An 18,755-nucleotide genomic window follows, 5' to 3' on the forward strand; every position below is an offset into this window, starting at 1 on the left:
CCTCGAAATACCGTGTTGAATGATTAATTATGTATTGTGTGATTCCTTGTTTCTTTCCTTTTTCCTGGTTTCGCTGGATGCGACGAATTTCATTTACGATTAATGTTCGCTTTCCAGTAACAATCAGACTATCAAACACCGATGTCTTCATAATCTTAACATGCATGCACTGCCGCTCATAAGTGTCCGGAGACTTTAGTCGATTTATAATTTACAATAGGAGTATGCAATTTACAGTAATTCGATCAAATTGCGGGAATTAATGATTTAATTTTTAATAGAAATAAATTAATTTAGGATTAATAGTCAGAAACGTCGCTTGCTACCTTCTCATGGAGTATGAACTAGAATATAAATAGTACTTGTTATGTGAATAGTATAGTACTTGTTAAAAAATATAGCAATGTTTTTTTAGCATTTCTTGTATATAGTAATATGTATATATATGAAATAATATAATATATATATTTTTTTTATTTTTAATGGCATGCTGTTTAAATGGCAGTATGTAGTTGCATTCATATTGGGAATCTCTCTATCAATATAGAATATAAAATATCCTCCTTAATTTATCTTACAATTGAAGAATTGAAGTGTCTGGGGATAAAGAGAATGTAATTGTAAAGCAACAAAAAGATTCTCTAAGGTATGACAATTACAAACGCCAGTTTTATTATTATACATATATACATATATTGACTTTTGAAAATGAATTTAATCGGGTTATAACGTACCATTATGCACAGGTAGCTACGGTGATAACGAATTATAAAAAATCAAATCATTGCAGTTTGATTTCACTGTAGTTTTTGTAATTAAACTTAATTTTCACTCAACTTAATGTTTTCCACGTAGGAATAGTTTGACAAATGTTTTGTAGAACATCTATTAAATTCCAATTATTTGGAAATCATTCTTTCAGAGAAATAATCTTTTTTCTTCTGATTAATAATTTTGTGGTTTCTTTTTCGTAACCATCCGTTAAAAGTCGTACAGTGCGCATTTTACGGCGTGCGATTTAAAGCAGAAAATACCTTAAAGATGGTGATCCCTTTGAAATAGAACGAGTTTCGTTCGAAGCAACTCAAATGCGAAATTTGAATGTAACGTAATCTTTTTTCGCATTTAAATAAAAGAGACGATTAAGAGGAATGGGAAATTTGGAATTGGAATATGCAATTAATAAGATGAATTAGTTGTTTTTCTTTTTATAAAATACGATAAGAAAATAATTTCTCATCAATAAATAAATAAATCGCCACGTATTTATAGTATATACAAGAATAGACTCTTCAAAAATAAGATATCTATTTTTTAAGGTTTAACCTTTTGCACCCAGAATGACACTTGCGCTGTTATAAATATAATTTTCATAAACGTATCCGATTTACAAAGTTATTGGATAAAAATGCTTTTTCCCTTCTTAAAAATATTCTAAACTGATCAAAAATATTCACGCACATTTTTTAGCATCTACGTATACATATTTAGAAAAGAATCCAACATTGAACGTATGTACATATTGCGTGTACTATACTTGGCTCACTTTTGCCTCAATGAAAATGAAAACCATCGAACAGGCGGTTTTAGAGAATTTTAGAACACTTTTAGAGCATCGTCAAAGCATTCGAATGTTCGGTTTCCAATTCGCCGGGCATTCGTTATTTGTGCTGCATGGCTCGTTTACACTCTTGTTTCTAAGTTTTTTAAAGCGGATAAAGGATAAGCGTTCGCTCATTTGGTCTAAACGCGCTACATGTTATTGGGTTGGCAACTAAATGATCGCGGATTTTGTCAATACTACCTATTTAGTTGCCAACCCAATAGTAGATATTATTAATACTTTTCGTTCGTATCTTCCATAGCCTGCGAAGTTTCTTGTGTGCGTGGCATTTTTATGCTGCAATATTTTTATCTATACGGTAGCAAGTCGAAATTTAAACATCGACTTACCACGAACCGATTACATACAAATTTTTCCAGGCGAATGTCTCGTCAACAATTTCCCGGCTAATATCTCGCAAGCGTAGATATCTGTTTCATGTTTTTCCCCCTCACGCCGGTTTTTACTCTCTGTCTGAGTTTTCGTTTTTCCCTCGAACGTATGCATCGATCGCCTGTACACTCTTGCTGATCCTCGTTCACCATATCCGCATAATTGGCGCGATGTAATCGATGGTTATAAACAATAGGAAAATGAGAAGAAGAAAAGAGAGGAGAAAGAGAAATGAAGAGACTAGTTTCAATGAAATACAGTAGCTCACGAAAGTATTCGATCGCTTAGCACAGAACATTTTTATGAATATACTAAGATGTGCATTATACGAAACTGTTTGACATTTCGTTAACGCTATAGCGATACTCGTGATTGTAACAATAAAATTTGAGATCAGTCTGAAAATGTTGTTATTTCTGTATTCAGAGGTAAGATCACAATAGCTATTGTTTTATTCTTTGGATAAATCTATCATATCGTTCTGAGCCGAAAAACCTTTATCGCACTTTCTTACATGGGCTAGGGATAAAAACAAAAGAACATCCTAAACCTATCGATTAAATCTATCGATTGTATCTAGAACTATCTTCTAGTTACTATTTATTGTAACTAGCGCATCTGCATATGGATGGCGAGGGCGAACTCACGTTGTCATTTTTAACAGAAAATGTACATAGAGGTTACGCGACATTTATTGAAAACATACGCTTACTATTAGTGAAAAATTAGTACACAGCATGAATGGCAGCCTTGAACATACGATTAATACCAAAGATAGTTTCACTGCATGTAGTAGCTTATTGACATAATAAATAATTAACTGTTCAAATAGTTGTGTGATCTTCAAAGTTTCAAAGTTTACCAATATAATCGCGACAATCGTACCTCTTCACAGTGCTAACGCGATTTTAAAATGTTTCTTTCTTGTTTCTTCTCCTCCTATTTCTTTCTTTTTCCGTTAAGTCAATTATAGTTCCTTCGTCAGATATCACTGTCACGAGTCCCAATATAACTATTAAACATTTCAGATGCTCGGTCTAATTTCTACGGACGTTCCATTCGTTCACGTTCATCGTGAAGGCGTAGAGCACTTTTACTGTTAAAGCATTCGGATTTTCTATCTCCGATTCGACGAGCAATCGAATACTCGTTTATGCCTTTTAGTTACGAAATTTTGTCAGAATGGAGAAACGTGCGTTCACACGTTAGGTGTAGTCTAAACGCACCATAAGGACACGTGACGCGAGAGGAATGATCAAAAAGAAAATTAATTAGTAGTGGAAAGAGGTTATACGAAAATAATACAATTCATGAGGTTAAGTAAAAGGTAAAATGCCAAGGAATTGTTAATGTCTTTTACATATTTGTAAGATAATAATAATAAATTACGATATATAATGGATTCCGTTTATTTGAGCCACAGCAATTAATCGAGGTAACAGTTTATTTGGAACACGATTTAAAAAATAAAAAGTCCTAATCGAATAAATAGTCCTAGTTTTCTTCACTTTAATTGGGACAGTATGCTGCTTATTTGAGACAGATGACTGCAGTTTGCAGTACTCTATACGAGAATGAGAAGATAGCAAACGGGACAACACAAGGACAAGAGTGGACTACTCCTCTTCTTCACTCTCCATCACGCTTTGCTATATGGTCTTGTCTGTAACGTGACGCTTTCGGACAAAACGAGTGCTTATCTGCATGATCGTATTGAGTCTATTAGGGCCCCCGCGCACTAATGTCGGTCTATTTTGTCGCTGTCGCTCACATAATGTAGCGAAACAGTTTTGTTGCTGTTTTCGCCATATACTTTGAAAAAAACTGCAATAATTTGTGCTTTTCTCCAGCGAACGATTGTTGAAACGAAAGTATTACATGCTATACTGTGCGATGATCTAAGAGCTTGTCCTATCAAATTTTTCGCTTATTTTCGAATCAACATAGACAGTTTTGATGAACTATTATTATCAATAAAGCCATTACTTACACACATATGTGTGTATAAAAATACAACGTTTCGATTGGCTATACCACCGGAAAAAAGTTCTTCTTCCGGCGTCATACATATACATGTATAAATGCTATTTGACAGACAATCCTATCGCTAGTACGCGTACTTGATCAATTTTATGAGACCAACGATAACAGGAAAACAGATCAGTCCAGTTAGTAAGTCTCGAGAATAAAATAGTCATCATACAGTTGCGTCCTCAAATACGCGCACGTCTCTACACGGTCCATATAAAAAGATACAAAGTAATATAAACGAATGCCTTTTTCGTAAGCGACCAAAGTGGCGTAAGCGACAAATTATGTATAGAGTCTAAAAGTCTGTTACGTAGGATAATGTTGAGGATCTTGAGTATTGACGATAACATTCATAATAATATTAATCGTCTAAACGCTCCTTTAGAAATAACCAATCAGACCCGCGTTTCTTTGCCTTGCCATTTTTTTCATAGACACAACATAGAGCGTTGCTTATGTGTTGTATTTCGCGTTTGTTTCCACTTGCTGTAACTTTGTCCTTGTTTCAGAACTGTCTTCAACTAGTTTGTTTATTTTATAACATTTCACGTATGCACCTACATACATACACGTAGATATATATGTATATATGTATGTATTTATATATATGATACACTAGTCCCGATGTGTTCCAAATAACCGGAATTTACTGAACATATTTAAACTTTAAAGTCGAAATTTATATCTTATAATTTATAAGAGATTGGATAAATAATCTATATTGTATAGATTTATTAGGATTTTACATGAGAAACAGATCTGTGTCAATACTTCCCTTTATTATTGCAACTAATTACTGATAAATCGAAGTTACGATGCTGATAACATTGAGTCAATCATGTACTTACGGTACAATTTCAAATAACAATATGCGGCTAACGCTAGTATCTAAAGCAGTTTCCTTTATGCAAGTAATTAATGCAAAATAATTAACCTTCTGCTGCCGTTTAACAGCGTAATCATTTACGTGCTATGTGATTATTTTCGTCAATTTATATTAGTGATACATGTATGTTGCTAAACTATATGAATTAATGGGCAATTAATAATCAAAAACAATATTTCTTATCTCCTTGTAAAACCAACAGATATACAAGGGGCTACAAAAGGTATTTATACGTACCCTTATTCTCCAATGAAGCTCTTTTTTATTAGGTTCTGCATATCGTTTCCATCAAAGTATCAAATTCTTGCGAATATGAAAGTACATACTATTAAATGATGTAAAATTTATTGTAGTCGAATCGAACTAATTAGTATCTAGAGTCAATAAGAAATACAATGGTGTACAAATACCTTTTGTAGCACCTACGCATATACCATGAAATACATGAAATTTAAATTGTTTATTTTAAACCTTGTTAATGGTATGTGAAATTAAATACACGATTCGTCCAAGTGTTAGTCGATTTTAAATGTCATTGATAGAATTAATCACAATAGTTTCTCTATCAACTTTTAAAAAACCTTCTGTACCTTACCTATTCCAAGAACTGTGTATAATGAACTTCTTAACTCTTTCGAAACAAAAAGTTTCTTTTAATAATAAATACAACGACAATGATGTAACAATATAATCTATGATACAAACGAGTCTATGAAAAATATATTAAATATAATTTTTTAAATAAGGTATGCAGTTCTATTTATAATGGTATCCTATGTGCATGTTGCAGTTTTTCGAGGGGATAAAACGCCATGTACAATTTGTAATTTGACATTTTATTCATTCCAAGAAACAAAACATACTGTATACATATTACAACGTTAGGCAAATTATCAAAAACCGTCGATCGAAATATATTCTTCCCCCTGGAGGAAAAATTTCTTTTTCGTGTATGTTATTTATCGTGGCAAGCAGACGTTTCGTCTTGTAGCGCAGGAATTCGGTGATTATAAAGCAATTGCGCAGCAAGATACCAAGAAATAGGTTAGGTTACTAATATAATATGGATATGGGATTTATTGAAATATCAATCGATACGTTGATACTATACGTCATACGTTATCGCCATATCGTATAAGTACTTAGGTACAATGTGGTTGTGCATTGCAGTTTCATAGAAAATATGCTGTTAGCTTAAATTACGGTACTCATGGTATTTTCGTTATTGCCCCGTACCACGTCAGTCCAAGTAGCGATGTCGTGTGTCGCCAATTCGCCAATTCACCAATTCATTGAATCGGCTCCGGTTTAGAGCAGAGTTTGAGAAAATCAGTCACTGCCAGCTCTATTTTCTTCGGCACCCTCCTAAGAACATGACATACGAACGATGCGAAGATGTTCCAGGAAAATGTCGCGTACAGTGTTGTACGTGAGTTTTAGCGATGGCAGTGAATAAAGTGAGCCCTTTTCGCGTGACTAACGATAAGAATTTTTACTCTTTGTTCTTGCATCATTTTCCTTATTCTTCAATTCTCTCTCTCTCTCTCTCTCTCTCTCTCTCTCTCTCTCTCTCTCTCTCTCTCTCCACACACACACACTCAGAGTAGTTCCGTTCCTTTGTCTCCTTCTGGTTCTCGTTTGGTTCAACCGAAAATCAACATGTTGCAGATTCTCATAGCTTTTTATACCAGAACAGATAGTGATCTCCCTCGCTGATCTGTAGGTCATCCACACCTAAAAGATTGTTCTAGTTAGAGCATAGTAATGGTGTTGGGATGATGATATGCATGTACATACATATGTCGATATGTCGATATTAGGACGAGGAAGTGACGCATGAAATACTCTTGGTATTAAGGATATATGTAATATGTATATAGGGTGTTCCATGTAACTGGGACAAACTATAGCTATAGTAAAAGGTAAAAGATAGAACAAAATTTCATTAGACAAAATTTAAATCTTTTGAATGATACATGTTCTAGAGTAGGTGACTACTCCGAAGTTGGTAACCTTTTGAATATTTTAAGATCACTTCCATTTTTTCAAATAGATCTATATACCCATTTGTTTATACACCAATCGTTGAATCGTTGTATTCTCTATAAAAGATATATATACATATACAATAAAACATATAGATGGAAAATTGCTTAGTTTAAAAGAGATTTTAACATTAATTTTGTAAAATCTTATTTTTATCGTATAAAATACGAAGAAGACGATGCAGCACTTGTATGTTTATGTTTTCCATATCTCCCATATACTTGATTTAATGAACTTTATATAAAATTGAAATATCCTTTAATTCTATTACTTCTGTATAGTGTATAGAGAATCAAAAGACACAGCGGTTGATATGTAGAAAGATTTATAAATCTATTTAAAAAGTAGAGATGATCTTAAAATCTTTAAAATCCTATCACTTCCAGAATGGATACGGATATACATACACACTGGACCATGTATTATTCGAAACTATTCAATTTCGCGAAATTCTTTTCTATCTTTCATCGTTTCAGAACTATGTATAACTTGTCCTAATTACGTGCGGCACCCTGTATATACGAGTCTAAGGAAATTTTAACAAGAGACGCCAATCACCCAAGTCTGACACCTCGAGTTTGATAAAACTTTGTAGATTCATATGTAGTGTGCAAAATATTGTACAAAATATTTTTTCACATTTAGGAAGTCTCAACAGTCATTACAATTGATATCGAATATTTTTTTGAGATATCTTGGAAATCTCTATTAGAGATAGAGGAATTGTATAATTGTCGATCTTGATGTTATTCAAATTAATGTTATGACGAGTAATATTTTTCAAATTTTTGAGAGGATGAAAGGTACATTCAACCTCAAAATAAAATACAAAGACAATTTTTGTAATACGAGCTTGATTAACGATATCTTCTGGTGCATCATAACTGCTTTCTAATGAAAAATAGAAAATGTGACTTATCATGTACTTTCTCTACAGTCTTCGTACAGTGACTAACAAAAGGAAAAAATTGTTTACATATTTTCAAATTACTAATAAATAATAAATAGTTCGTATGTTAATGGAATAAGCAACACGACATTTGAATCATCCCCTTTTGTACAAACCATAACATACAGATGTAGTGCCATATTGAAATATTGACAAATTAATAAGTAACCATATAAATATACGTTATAATACAATACAAACGTTAGAAATAGTATTATGAATATTATTTTACTTTTATCTTGATTATCTATGATAATAAATAAAAAATAGCAAGTTGATAGTATAGTGGTCCCTTGATTGTACTGAGCAGTGTATTTTTCCGCTTTTACATACCCCCAGGTGCAACCAGTTGATTACCCGGTGGCGAGGCTGGATCTGGCGGAGAAGTGAGTCGATATAACAACCAATAATGATAGGACATTGGTTCCTCTTTGTAACCTGCTATCGTGTGAACATAATGCCCATTCGGCCATTCGGATGCAACAAATTGGAAATGCGGTGACATTTCTGCGGCTAGAAGCATCACTTCGTAAAATGTTTCGTTTTTAGATGCGGTCACTATCAAACTGTATGTCTCGTTTACGTTGCTGCCAACCCATAGAGTGTAAGAGACGTTCACCATAATCGGTGTTGCAGCGGTAACGATCATACCATCGGTATTGCTCGTGTTGAGCGTGTTTACTGCATTATTGCCATTGTTCCCGTTATTCCCATTGTTTCCATTAGTTTCGATATTCCCAACGGTAACATTACCCGCGATACTGCTTCCAGAAATTACAGATATCGATACACTCTCGTTGCGATTGCCTGGAATCGCCGCTGGCTCTGCGGCATTGCATTGAAATATTTGTAAAATTGTGTAACTGTAGCATACAGGTAGCAACTATACCGTAGATCGGGCTCGAAAAATAGCAATTTCACTTTGGAATATAATGTCATAAAAAAAACTATCGACGCTACAAGAAAAAGACTGTTTGTATCCCAATGCCTTTTATACAGGGTGCTTCAGAAAGTTGCTATCAAACTTCAAATGCATGTAATGTAGTACTCATCAAAAAGAGCAAAAAGAGGCCCACGAAAATATTGTTAATTATCGGTACCATCCGCTTCACCGATATCAATGACTTTTCAATATGTCATAGAAATCAATATTTTGAGCAACTTTTTCCTATACGTGTAACCACCGCTCCGCCTTAGTATTCGAGATATTTGCAAAAACTGTCAATACTACTACTGTGAATTCTGCTTATAATTGCGTGTCCCTTACAGTACCAGTGTTATTATTAATGGGATAAAATCGCGCCCAACCAAAACCTGTATAAATTACAAACAAAAGATATGAATTAGGTTAGGCGTTACAATATATGCGACCACCGCATCGAGGCGAGACTTAAGGTTCGTTAATGCAGACATATGTATACGGTGTCACGCATGCGCAATTGAAAATTCGCTGTGAAGGAATTCACTGTGGTGATACCGATAACTTTTGCCAATGCCTCGGAAACTAAGGCTGAGCAGCGATTTATATGTACACATAGGAAAAAGTTGTTCATACATCCAAAAATCATTAAAATCGATCAGGTGGATGAGGTATCGATAATTACCGGAACTTTTTATGCGTATACATATATAGGATGATAAAAAAGGGAGGTTCGTTACTCGTAGGATTAGGTTTTGAAAAGTTATTCAAAATGTAATACGCTGCCCCGTCATATACATACATACATATAGAAGAGAGAAAACGACGCGTATATATGCGCGTCTCAATGTCTATGTGTCAATACAAAATGCCAGTGAGACAATTAGAATTCCACGTCCAGGAATTTTAGAAAGAATATGCAATTCTCTGATATGAAGGAGTCAAGCGCATGTAGAAATGGAAGGAGCACATGGAGGGAATCTTTTGTAATCAGGAAAAAAAGAATGTCAGTCGCTTTAATCGAAACAAAGTTATTCACAATTTTAATAACGTTAATTTTTCGACCCATGCTCATTAGAACTTTTTTCATGGTTTGACAAGTACTATCTGCTTTAAAAATTACGAACCTCTTTTTTCTACCATTCTGTATTATATAAAACACTTTGAAGTCTCATTAACAATGTAAAAAGACAATAATCGAAATCATATTGATAACATTTGAAACAGATCTGAAAATCTACGTACAAACTACGGAATGTATTAAAAGCATACACTTTGCGAAGATAACCAAAGCATTTGAGCAATTGAATTGAAGCAATTCAATTAGTCGTTATATTAATAAGCCATAATACATATATATGTAGTGAGTCTTTAGTTATTAGTACAAGTATTAGTCTTTACCACTAATTGTACACGTATGTTTTAAAATTATTATTCATGTTGTATACTAATTTTTCATTAGCAATAACTGTATATTTGCAATAAATGTCTTGTAGGTTATAGACATATATATTTTCGCATTGCTTTCAGATTCAACTATTATGATCGCGAACATCGATATAACGCTAGCAAAATTTCAAAGAGTTTCGCATAATGCACATAATATACCCATAAAAAAGGTTCCGTAGTAAGTGTTCGTGGGCCAAATAATTGAATGTATTGTATTATATTTGACTAAATTATTCTATGCTCATACGCGATAAGTTACTAAATTACTCGACTAACGATTACCGGACGTGCCTGTATGGGCCTTTATGTGTATGAAAAAGAAGAAAAGAGGAATGACGAGTGGGAAAAGTACTTACCATTACCACTTGTAGTGAATTTCGGTAATGAAGTTTCGCTAGGTCCTTGTCCACAATCAAGCGTTCTGATACTCGCTAAACCGCGTGGTGTCACTCCTAAAAGTGCTTCAGCGGTCGCACGAACATCACCAGCGAAAGAACCATCGGCTCGTTGCTGACTGGCTAACCATGCTAAAGCAGCTGATCTATTCCAATTATCAGCAGGCTCATTTTCTGCTTCCTCGAGGGCTTGCATTACTAAGGCCGTTGTACGAACGTCTCCGAAACTACCATCGAGTCTTTGCTGTTGTGCTAAACCAATCGATGGTTTGCGCACAAAATGATGGAGATTTCGATGTCTGTGGTCCTGAACGATGCACCTTAAGGCTAAGATTACCATTGCGACGGTATCTAAGATCAGAAAGAGAAATTATAAGATGAAGGAAAGTGATTGTTTTGAGAAACCAATTCGGAAATAGTCTAACAATAAGAGCTCTTTCATATGGGGCTATAAAAAGTAATCGCACGTTATCGTATTTACTATAGCACTTACATACTTGTTAGAGGCAATGCATTTTCTTCACGACGTTGTAGCAGATAGCTCACCGCTATCTAGCCTTACCGTAATTTGTGACTAGGCCGAGGGCTCGGGTAAGGATCTTGGTAAGACGCTTGAGTGCATGTTTGAAAAGTCAATAGCCGGCGCGATCCTATGACGTTGAACTATGAAACGAAGCGTCGGTGATGCTACTGTTTAGAGTTTATAGAGCTTGTAGAGAGGATGCGTAAGGTAGTTGACTGACGCGACGCAAGGTCACATTGCCAAATAATAAAGACTTTATCTAAATCTAAAGTCTAAAGGATTTGGCCGGATGAGTAGGGAAGGCAATGATACCTTTTTTTGTAAGCGGACTGTGACTGTGAAGGACCGCGCGACATTTATCTCTCCAGAATCTTGAAGGAATAAACCTATCCTGACAAATTTCTAGCATACTAATTAATTAGATACAGGTATGTACTTTCATATGTCTGCAAAAATTTGGTACTGAGAAAATGAAATGTGTATAGAGCCTGATAAAAGAAACGCTTCATTGGAAAATAAGGATGTTTGCCAATTCTTTAGCCAATGTATATACGTATATCACAATACGTGTATGAGATATACTTTCGAGACTAAAATATGGGAAATACTCATGTGATACAATATCCATTTAATTCCGTAACAGGATGTCGACCATTTGCTCTTGAGTGATACTTCATTTCAAACAGTCAATTATCCATTATATTAATAAAGCGGTAATAATATTCAGTGAGATCATAGTTAACACTTATTATGTGCTTAGATATACGTTTGCAATAAATATTTCGTAATTTCTCTGTACAGTAGTGTTCGCTTTGGTGTTCGGATTTTTGCCAAAAGTTCTTGGAAATAGAGTCTCGACGTGCAGGCCCCTCTCTATACACGTTATAGGTTTCATAAAATTTGCATCAGCATCAGTTCGCCTCGGCATTACCAGTTCTTCTCAGTATTATTATGTTGATTACAAAAATTAAAAAATTAAAAGTTTGGAAGAAATGGGCATAACGATGGTTAATCGGGACAAAGAGATTTTTTAATTCAAAGGATTGATAAACAAAATTCAATGATAAGAATCTACTGTAAATTATCTTCGGCTACCTTCAATGGTATGCTTGGTATGCTACCCTCTACCTCTACGCGTTGAAACTTGCATCCAAATCGGGCTTTTCTCGCCACTTAAGATCTGTTTCTGATTTTTTCATCCATACAAGTTGCTTTTGATACCTGCTTTGATACCGATTCGCTGATATGGAACTACATGAATAGTAACATGTATCGTGAAATCTAAGTGTCGATGCATGCATCGCAACAACGTTGCGTTGTTGTCTCATTGCCTCACTGCAGGCCGCGTGCTCTCGTACCCGATATCAATATCTCACTCACATTCGTTCTTTCGTCTTCCCTCGCGATCAGCTAAATTCTCAGAAGTCACCAAGCCAGATAAGCACGCAGATTTGCCCCAGACTGTGAAAGCTAAAGCGAACAATACTGTGTATTTTCCGATTGGTTTCATATTGCGATACATATAATTATGATGCTCGTGTCTTATTGCGTTACTAACGACATTTTAAGAAGTTTTGTATAACACGCGTCCTCTGTATATTCATAGAAACCAATGTTCGAACACAAATGTTTATAAATACTTTCATGAGCCTGCGTATCCCCATATAAAAAAACTCTTAATAACTCCGACTCAATCAGGAGAATATTGGGAAACTCTGAAAGCACTCACCCACGTTGTGATCCTGAGCAGCGTTCGCAATGTCAAGCAATCGACGTATCTGTCTTTTCCTTACATGAGCTTGTGCGTTGCACGCAGCTAGCGTTGTAAGGGCGAACTCATAATCGGTCGGTGGTTCGTGATGTTGAAGCGTCCCAATCAAGTCGTGACCGTGAAACTGTCTTGGATCCGTGCACATGGCGTTTAAGGCAAGAGTGTAGCGTGCTAGTCGAACCGGTGAAAAACCAACTTCTCTGTGTCTATAGAAAAATGCTGTCATTATTTTTTGAATGAATAATAACAAGTCTGCGGATTTTTACGCATTCATGCGAAACTTAAGGATATAAAGATATACGAAACTCATACAAAATACAAAACTGTTTAAAATATATTCAAAATAGAGTGTTCGCTATAATCTTCAATAAAACGCATGTTTGCTTAAATTCTACTTCATTAATTGACTGTATGAAAATATAAATTTGCAAAAAGAGGAATTATCTAAGTAATTACCGATATCTCACCCATCTCATTTCGATAATTTTTAAATATGATAAAGAAATCAACATACTTGATTATACTTACAAAACTTGCAAAATACTGTCGTTACCACTACACTGAATTCTGTCTACAATTGTGCATTCGTGACAGCGTATATTGTCAGTATTGGTTGCCAACCGGTTCACAACGGCGCGGTAGATGAATAAAACAAAACAATTTTTGTCCTTTGTTTAACGTTCATATAGGTTTGGATTCGATCCCATTTTAACGCGCTGATGTGAGGTGACCGGCAACCAATACTGACACATAGGCTGTCATGGGCGCACGATTATAAGCAGAAGTCACTGTAACGACACACTGACAGTTTTTTACGAATATTTTGGAAACTAAACAGTTGCATGTATAGAAAACAGTTGTTCAGAATCATATTCAAAAGTCATCGAAATCGGTGAGCTGAGCGAGATATCGATAATTACCAAGATCTATAGCCGAATTTTAATTAAAGAATTTTAGATTTTAAACTTTCACGGTGTTTACTAGATGACAAATATTTTTTGACAAACGTATTTGTGATTCTTCGGGTTTCGATGCCGCATCTAACAATACATTGCGCTTTATTTTATTCCTCTTTGGAGTTCCTTTTCACTTTTCTGTCCATTAAGGATACGTTCGAAACTCGAAGAACTGCAAACATGTCATGATGTCTTGACTTCCTAGAGAAGGACGAACATGAATGAGGATTGTTTTTGCTATAGTTATAAATAATTCAATTGTGAACGTCGTCCAACTACGTATAGATCCTTGTACTTATCTGTACTACCGGTTGTGAAACTATTAAAAAACGAGTATTTTTTACCTCCATAATAACAAGACTATTTCTAGCTCCATTTGTTTGCTGCTGAGTTGCAGTTCGAGGGGAGCGGCAGGTGCAACATTATCCTCTCGCGAGAGATTGCTTAGTCGGAGGACCAGCAACACTCGATGAGTGTCGTTTCCCCAACCAGCATTTTTATTTCGTTGACTCCATAACCATGCAGTTGCTCGTTCCAAAATGTCTTCCGCATCAGTACCGCTTGAAGTGGACTCTGTGATGCCTCCCACTATAAATTTAATTAATTGCCTGTTAACTTTCTTTTATTTTTATTATGTATCCTGTACAATGACTCATGAACGTATTTGGACTCTTATATATAGTAATTTCTTGTAAAGGTATTATCTGTGTGTGGTGTACGAAACATTTTGAAATTTCACTGGCAATGATCCGATAATCGTGAATGTATTGGTGAAGTTTGAAACAAATACTCTTTTATAAAATACTCTTTTCATTGTTTTAACGTCTAAAATCAGGTTTACAAGTAACCTCCCATATTTTCGGATAGCTTCTATTGTAGTTTCTAATATATAAGTCGGATGAAGAAGATTCTTCTTTTATTAACACAAATGCCATCGACATTACTCCAAGCAGTGAATAAACATAATTTAATTGTAAATGAAATGTAAAGAAAATATACATTATATATCATCGTTCATTTTTTCTAATAGAATTCAACAAATGTATAATTTATTGAGTTTATAAGATGGTAGTAAGTATTGTTCCTAATGATTAATTTGGTAGTTTAAAAATTATGTAGAGACCACAGTGTGTTTAGAAAAGGAAGATCTTTCTCCTTAAAGAAACTTCTTTCCGTAATTACCTTTCCGATTTCTTCGAATAATTTGTTATTGATTATTAATTATTTATACTAATAATTTAAAAAGTTGAAAGTACATATTTTTCCGATAATATACCAGAAATGTAAAAATATGCAAAAAATCGAAACAACAAAAAGACTGTAGTCATTTTATAAATCATTCTGAATTCTTCGTCTCGTCACTATATTACACTATCAAAGGGTTTATATCCAAATCGATGTGAACAGATGAGTCACGAGTACAAAGGGCTAGAACTGCAAAGAAAAACTATACCTTTGGCATAGGCCACATTCAACGTGCACAAACACGCCAGAAACAGGACCATTACAGCTGCCATACTTGCTCTTCCCCACATTTTCACCGATGATCGCACGATATTACCTGAAAGACAACAAATATTAACAATAATTAAAACGTTCTATTACTTTTCATCGCCTAATTTCATCTACACTGCGTTTCATAACTATGAAACCACCCTAAAATTTTCAATTTGAGGCTGAAATATTCTGTAGGAAATATCTTCAGATTTGTTTCAAATTTTACCAATATAATACCTATACAATCAATACAAATATCATATATATATATAATCCAGTCTCATTACTATACTATACTGCGGATTTTGATACGTTTAAAAAAAAATTTCAAACTAATTTAAGAATTCGCATGATATCCAAAAATACAGAAAATTTCCAGAAAACGAAGTATTCGTTACAATGTTTGACATTTTGAACTTGTAAAACAATGTTCTATGTAGCTTTCATTTTTTTTCATTCTATCGATAAAAATATGAACGAATATCGCAAGTCAACCCGTTACAGTGCCAATGAAATTTCAAAATATTCCGTATACTTAGCCACAATATACCCACAAAAAGCATCTACAAGTTCATTCAATATTTATACACATTCAAACATTTTCACGAGCCGTCTGAGTTCTCTAATATTTTTGTTCCTTCCAGACAATACGTGTAATCTGTCCTTTTCTAGGGAAAAGTATCGTGTAGTTTGTTTTTGGGGGAAAAAAGGGAAATGACGAATCGATCGAAGATTCTTGAATGATTTTACAGTTATGAAACACAGTCTATGGCATTATTAAATATTACTTTGTATTCACACTATTACTTTCAGCCAACTATTCTTATATTCTTCAGGATCTTGAAAATCGCTCGATCATTCGTTTCCTTAATCGAGACCCGATTGCCAATACGAGTGTTCAATGGTCAAGGCCAATGATTATATTCGCATATATCAGCAATGATAGGTATAAATGTGCAGAAAGTTGACAAGTAACGGTCACACCGGCAAAAAAGACACTATCACCACCGCGGCCACGTTCGACGTCGCTACGCCCGCGGAAATGCTACTGGGAACAACGCGTGGGAATATTGCGTGGGATCGATATCGCGGCATTCGCCATCCTTCCAGCCGACGTACATATATACACGCTACTCTCTGACTGTATAGGTAAATACATGTGCATGTGTTCTCCTTTTCTCTGCTGGAGCCTAGTTGTTCGCCTCTTTCTTTTCATGTCACTGTCTCTTACCCGCACCTACTTGCCAACACCACCGTGTTCTCTTCGCACCCTCTGTCCCACCTTTGCCACAATCATTATCATTTCACTCCCTTCTGCTATTCTTATCGGCTTATCAACTCGACGTATTGGCATAGTGTATAAAATTCGATTACTTATATAATAACTTAAAGAATAAACAAATTTTTGTACAAGTCAATTTGTACAATTTTTGTACATTCTTGAGTTTGTTTCAACGTCTAGAATCCAAATGTGTCCCACTGCAAAAATGTCTTTCGACGCTCTGCGTATGGTTCCGACATTTTTGAAATTTCGTTGGTTTTTTTCATTTTTCAGGCAATCACAGCGAAGGCTACGAAATCTGTTATCGATAAAGGAACCATGTGTTTATACGTACGTGGATTTGGTTTTGCAGTAACTGAGCTACAACGGCAAGGAAATTTGTAATAGGCTTGATAATTATAACTCACATTTCCTTCCTTTTCTTTCGATTTGTCGAATTTGTACGGTTTTGTACGATTTTGTACTCGAAATAGAAAAAAAGTTACATAAAGTTTGGACAAGCACGAAAAGTTACATAAAGTTTGGACGAGCACAAAAAGAAAAAGATAACTCCCTCTGCTTTCTACGCAGATCGCTTTCGCGTTCGATTCTTTTCCTTCTTTCAAACCCATTTTTTTATTTATTCGTTTGTTTGATTTAACGTAAAAACTGACAACATTTAGATACAACACAAAAGCTGTCATTGATTTTATTCAAGAACTACATTAGTATTAATACTAGATAAAGAAAGGATAACAAATACAGTAACATTCATACTGAATTTTGTCCTGTAACATTTGATCTCGTCCCATCGTGTCAACTACTAAAATATTAAAAAACGAAATCGAAATAATTCTATCCTCTAACAGATACGCGATTCAGCTCAACGGTCAAGTAGAATCGACGTATTTCAAACAAACATAAAATACCAAAATTTTGCAAATACACATGCACATTGTGCATAATATACAATTTACTTACCTTATCGAAAACGTGCTACTTAAAACACACGTCTTTGAACGCACGTTCACTTAAATGTTTAGGATATTTTTCGGTATTAATATTGCCTAAGAATACGAGGATTGGAGTGAGGCACGTTGAATCGAACAACTACTGTTAAGAGCGATGCAATGAGAGCGCATAAGGGGTGCAAAGGGTTTCAAGATCGCCCTCTTTCTCACTCGTTATTGCAGAACACAGATTGGCGCGCCATGTTTAAGATCACGTTACAGATACGAAATAAAAATAACATTTATTTCGTGACCCACGAAAGTATTTAGACATTCACCATGAAGGAAACTTTTATATATTATATTATATATTTTACATAAATTACGTTAAATCTGTAATGAGATATGATTATCATGATTAGATATATGATAAAATTTGAAATCAATACAAGAATGTATATACATACAAGTAGAGAAGTTACAAAACTTTATATCTAACATATGTTTGTAGTAATCTATTTAGTAAAATATTAATATACAAGGCATGAATAGACATCTTAAACATAACAGATCCAATATTGAGCCTTATTAATATATATAGTTGATAGTTGATTATTTAAATAGTTTTGTGATTTCCGACAAATATAATGACTACAAAAAATATTTGTACTTACATAACCTTATCTTCCAATGCAGCGTTTTTTAGCAAGTCTTGCATTTCATTTCCACAGTATCAATTCTTTGTAATTATATGAAAGTATTACTAATGATAAATGATATGAAATTTAATATGTAATTGACATGAAATTTAATACTATTAATTTACTATTGTACTTGAACGTAACTAATTATTATATAAGTAAATGTCATAACAAATACAATAGTATACAAATACTTGTTTTAGTCATTAATCAAGCTTACCGTAATCAATATCACAATATCAGATGTCTCACCCTGTACGTGTCAGGACAAGGACAATCATGAAATGTACGAGTATAACAAATGAAAGATAGATAGAGTAAACATTCGTAGATACGAACAAATAGTCGATGGATACTTTTCCTATATTGACAGAAAAGATTTGCTAATTAATTAAAGATATCAAATTTTCTTTGGACGAAACGAT

The 18,755-nt window shown here is 34.4% G+C and overlaps 1 protein-coding gene across 7 annotated transcripts; it reads right to left on the reverse strand.

Moving 5' to 3' along the window:
• Positions 1 to 5,728: 5,728 nt before the first annotated feature.
• Positions 5,729 to 18,691, reverse strand: LOC126925597 (uncharacterized protein CG3556). 7 transcript variants are annotated; one of them, XR_007714015.1, is made up of 9 exons: positions 17,661 to 17,865; positions 16,207 to 16,998; positions 15,375 to 15,482; positions 14,266 to 14,509; positions 12,924 to 13,171; positions 10,633 to 11,022; positions 8,242 to 8,733; positions 6,502 to 6,647; positions 5,729 to 6,471 (listed from the first exon to the last, which is right to left on the reverse strand). XR_007714015.1 is itself a non-coding variant. In XM_050741331.1 (8 exons), exons 3-8 carry the CDS (start codon positions 15,454 to 15,456, stop codon positions 6,586 to 6,588), a joined length of 1,518 nt encoding a protein of 505 aa, XP_050597288.1. In that variant the 5' UTR covers positions 15,457 to 15,482; positions 16,226 to 16,998; positions 17,661 to 17,865; the 3' UTR covers positions 5,729 to 6,585. The 7 variants fall into 7 exon arrangements, 6 of the variants coding, with proteins under 6 accessions (XP_050597288.1, XP_050597287.1, XP_050597285.1 ...); XM_050741331.1 differs by having other exon boundaries at positions 5,729 to 6,647; positions 16,226 to 16,998; XM_050741330.1 differs by having other exon boundaries at positions 5,729 to 6,647; positions 16,218 to 16,998.
• Positions 18,692 to 18,755: the final 64 nt, after the last annotated feature.

This window comes from Bombus affinis, chromosome 16, assembly GCF_024516045.1.
Source record: "Bombus affinis isolate iyBomAffi1 chromosome 16, iyBomAffi1.2, whole genome shotgun sequence".
NCBI classification, from domain to species: domain Eukaryota; kingdom Metazoa; phylum Arthropoda; class Insecta; order Hymenoptera; family Apidae; genus Bombus; species Bombus affinis.